The following is a 3,513-nucleotide window of genomic DNA, read 5'->3' as shown; positions in this document are numbered from 1 at the left end:
ACCACATTTTATGGATGGTCACTGACATGCTCATGTGTAGCTGAGGTGCAGACAGGCTGCCCCCAGTTCCATCTCCCCACTTCCCGGCTACTAGGACACACACTTCTCGTGGGCTTTTCAAGATCAGGGCTACATTTCCCAGCAGCCCTGGTCATCAGTTCTGGCCACCATACTATATTCTGGCCACTGGACTATGGCAGGCCTCTTCCAAGGCTTGACCCTATTCCCCCACTCCCCACCCCAGCAACATGGCCACCACCTGAGAATGAAGGGATGCTGCACCCAGGAATGGCCAAGCGACAAAGGAGAAAGAGCCCGGATCCCCCTTGACTTTGGATTAAGGAGGACACTTGATTGGTAATTAACACCAGCCACCAGATCAACTCAGAATTTACCTAAGAGGAAATAAATCAGGGTCCTAATTAATCCAATAAAGGAGAAGTGGGGGAAGAACAAGATGCTCTTCAGACCTCGAGGAGCGTGGAGTGTCCTTAAACAGCTGCCTTTCACTGAATGTGTCTCTGTACCAGCCCTGCGCTCAAGCTCTTCTCAGCATTATGTCGCTCAATGCTCATGACAACCCTGTGAGAAGCCACCATCCCCTTTCCCAGATGAGGAAACTGGGTCTTAGGATACACTGTACTCTCCAAGTCACACTCTAATAATAAGTGCCCAGAGTTCAGATCAAAGTCCCTGACCACACACGAGCCTCCCTACAGCAGGGAGTGTGGCAGGCTGGCCGAGGGCAGCTCCACCTGGTCCCTGAAGACGTGTGGGGGAAGGAATTCCCCATCACCAAGCAAAACAGATGGGCTGGGCAGGAAGATGTGGTGATGGCCCAAAGAGGGGCCGAGGTTCCAGGGAGCCACCAGGAAGCACCAGTATGGGGTGGCTGGAGCAGCGGATAGCGTCTCAATGGTCTGGAGTCCAGGGTGTAAGACAAGGCCTCAGCAGGGCCCTGCTCCCTCTGGAAGCTCCAGGGAAGGGTCTGCCCAAGCTCTTCTCCTAGCGCCTGGAACAGTGGTGTCCAGGGCCCACATGGCACCCTCCCTGTGTGTATGTCTGAATCTGTGTCCAAATGTCTCTTCTGATAAGGTCCCCAGTCATGCTGGATTAGGGGCCCCACCTGCTCCAGGATGACTCATCAGCTACACCTGCAATGACAACACTTCCCATGCAGGTCACAGTCTGAGGAACCAGGGAGGAACTTCAGGGACAGGAAAGGTCAGCACCCAAGCCAGGCATGGCCTTAGCCGTAATATCAACTTTCCCTTTTTCCTTTGTTAAAAAATAGAAAAATTAGAGAAGCCCAACCCTGGGACTCGAGTCAACTATTTTTTATAACTCCCTCATGCATTCCTCTCTTAATGAATGCCTAATAGCTTCCAGGGACTTGAATAAGCAAAAATTGATTATATATTTCCACACAAGATAAAACTCATATTAATAATCCCTTGTGAAAAATGCCAAGGTAACAGTTAGGAAGCCAGAATCACACAGCGAGCTGACAGTGACATTAGTGTGGGAACCCAGATTTCCCAACCAGGACTTCGATGCTGTGAGGGAGGTAGAAGATTTGGAAAGGCAGGCAAAATTCCTTGAGAGCCATGTTCTTCCTCTTCCTAGCAAAAAATCTGATTTGATAATGATGGACGAAAGCCCCAGACCTGGAGAAGGGGCCCTGGAGTAAATCTCAGTTCAAGCAATGTCAGGGGCCATCAGCCCCACACCACAGCACCTCCCACACAGGCACAGGCTGCATGGCACCTCTTGCATTGGAAACAGTAAGACCCAGGGAACTGGCAGCATCTGTCCAAGGTCAAGGTGACCAAGGTGGGATGGCCGAGTTCCTTATTCTTGGCTAAATCTGCCTTGCCATGGAAAGACAAGTTCATTCCCAAGTGAGTGACGTCCTGGAACCCTGTGCTTCTCATTCAGCTTAGGCACCCATCATATTTTCTTTGTTTTAGTAAAAGAAAATAAGCCCTCCTCTGGGAGGTGAAGGCCTACGCATGCGCACACACTTCCTGCCACACTGAAGGGACCATCTCTCCCCACTATCTTTTTTTTTTTTTTTTTTTTTGGAACCTGTGGCCTTTATTCATGCCCCCCCACCAAGTGCAGTCAGAGACAAGGCCCCTGCCCAAAGGAGAAACCCCAATCCACCTACCCTAGAAATGCTCCTCTGAGCCAGAAGTATATAAAGTGCTGGTGTGTGACCATCCTCTGGGGAGGGCCAAAGGGAGCAAGAGCCCTACCCCTGGACCAAGGCAGTAGGGAGAGGGACTGCTCGAGAAGGGCAGGGCACAGGCCCAGCTCCCAGAGGACAGGAGGGAGGGCAGGCCTGCCACCACTCTGGGGGCTAGGGAAACGATGCAGTCCTGGGCAAGAGGGAACTGGAAAAAGGAGCCTTCAGCATGGAGTCCTAAGGGTGGAGCTCAAGGGCAGGTGGGTGATCCCTAAGCCCCAGTGAAGGAAAGGGGCATCAGGAGCCGTGGGGATCTCAGAGAATGGGACAGCCCCTCCGGCGCTTATTCTTGCGGACCTGGAGGCCAGCTCGAGTGGCCATCTCAAAAACCTCCCGCACTCCCTCCTTGGTTTTGGCGGAGCACTCAAGATAGCCAAAGGCACTGATACGATTTGCCATATCCCGGCCTTCCTCAGATCGGACGGGTTCCTGCTTCATCTTGGCCAGCTCTCTCCTGGTATGCTCATCTTGCCTCAAGTCCTTCTTATTCCCCACTAGGATGATGGGCACGTTGGGGCAAAAGTGCTTCACCTCCGGGGTCCACTTCTCAGGAATGTTTTCCAGGCTGTCGGGGCTGTCAATGGAGAAGCACATGAGGATGACATCTGTGTCCGGATAGGAGAGAGGCCGCAGACGATCATAGTCTTCCTGTCCTGCTGTGTCCCACAAAGCCAGCTCCACCTGCTTGCCATCCACCTCAATGTCTGCAATATAGTTCTCAAAGACAGTAGGGACATAGACCTCTGGAAACTGATCCTTGCTGAAGACGATGAGGAGGCAGGTCTTTCCACAGGCACCATCCCCCACAATCACCAGCTTCTTTCTGATTGCAGCCATGGCTGGGGCTGGCAAACAAGAGGCAGTAGGGAGGAAAAAAAAAACTAGTAGTCCAAAAACTGCTCTGTGGCCTCCAGAACCTCCCCATAAACCTTCCGCTCCGCCGCCTCCAGCTGCGCGGCCGGTGCCGGAGGCTGAGACTGACCCGAGGGGCCTCTCCCCACTATCTTGACGGCAAGAGTTTTGGGTTGCTGGGAGTTGTGCTAAAGAAGAAAAATTTCAAGCAAGAAGTAGATTTCTGGACTAAGGTACGCAGCTCCCCAGGCTGCAGGTCAAGGCGTAGAACAAATATGAATAATGAAGCCAAGACTCATGTACATAGATCTTCATCCCTGTCCTGTTGCTGTTGGTGGTGAAAATGTGGATGTTGGAGAAGGAAAACAGATAATAACAATAAGAAACTATTTGTGTGAGGATTTTTTTTAAAT

The 3,513-nt window shown here is 51.8% G+C and overlaps 1 protein-coding gene across 1 annotated transcript; it reads right to left on the bottom strand.

The window, feature by feature from the left end:
- Positions 1-2,097: 2,097 nt before the first annotated feature.
- Positions 2,098-3,241, bottom strand: LOC308643539 (rho-related GTP-binding protein RhoC). Its single transcript, XM_081283365.1, has 2 exons — positions 3,178-3,241; positions 2,098-3,093 (listed from the first exon to the last, which is right to left on the bottom strand). Exon 2 carries the CDS (start codon positions 3,083-3,085, stop codon positions 2,504-2,506), a length of 582 nt encoding a protein of 193 aa, XP_081139491.1. The 5' UTR covers positions 3,086-3,093; positions 3,178-3,241; the 3' UTR covers positions 2,098-2,503.
- Positions 3,242-3,513: the final 272 nt, after the last annotated feature.

This window comes from Spermophilus citellus (assembly GCF_964194105.1).
Source record: "Spermophilus citellus genome assembly, chromosome: 3".
NCBI classification, from domain to species: Eukaryota; Metazoa; Chordata; class Mammalia; order Rodentia; family Sciuridae; genus Spermophilus; species Spermophilus citellus.
The sequence above is the reverse complement of the archived record's forward strand: the minus strand, read 5'-3'. Positions and strand labels throughout refer to the sequence as shown.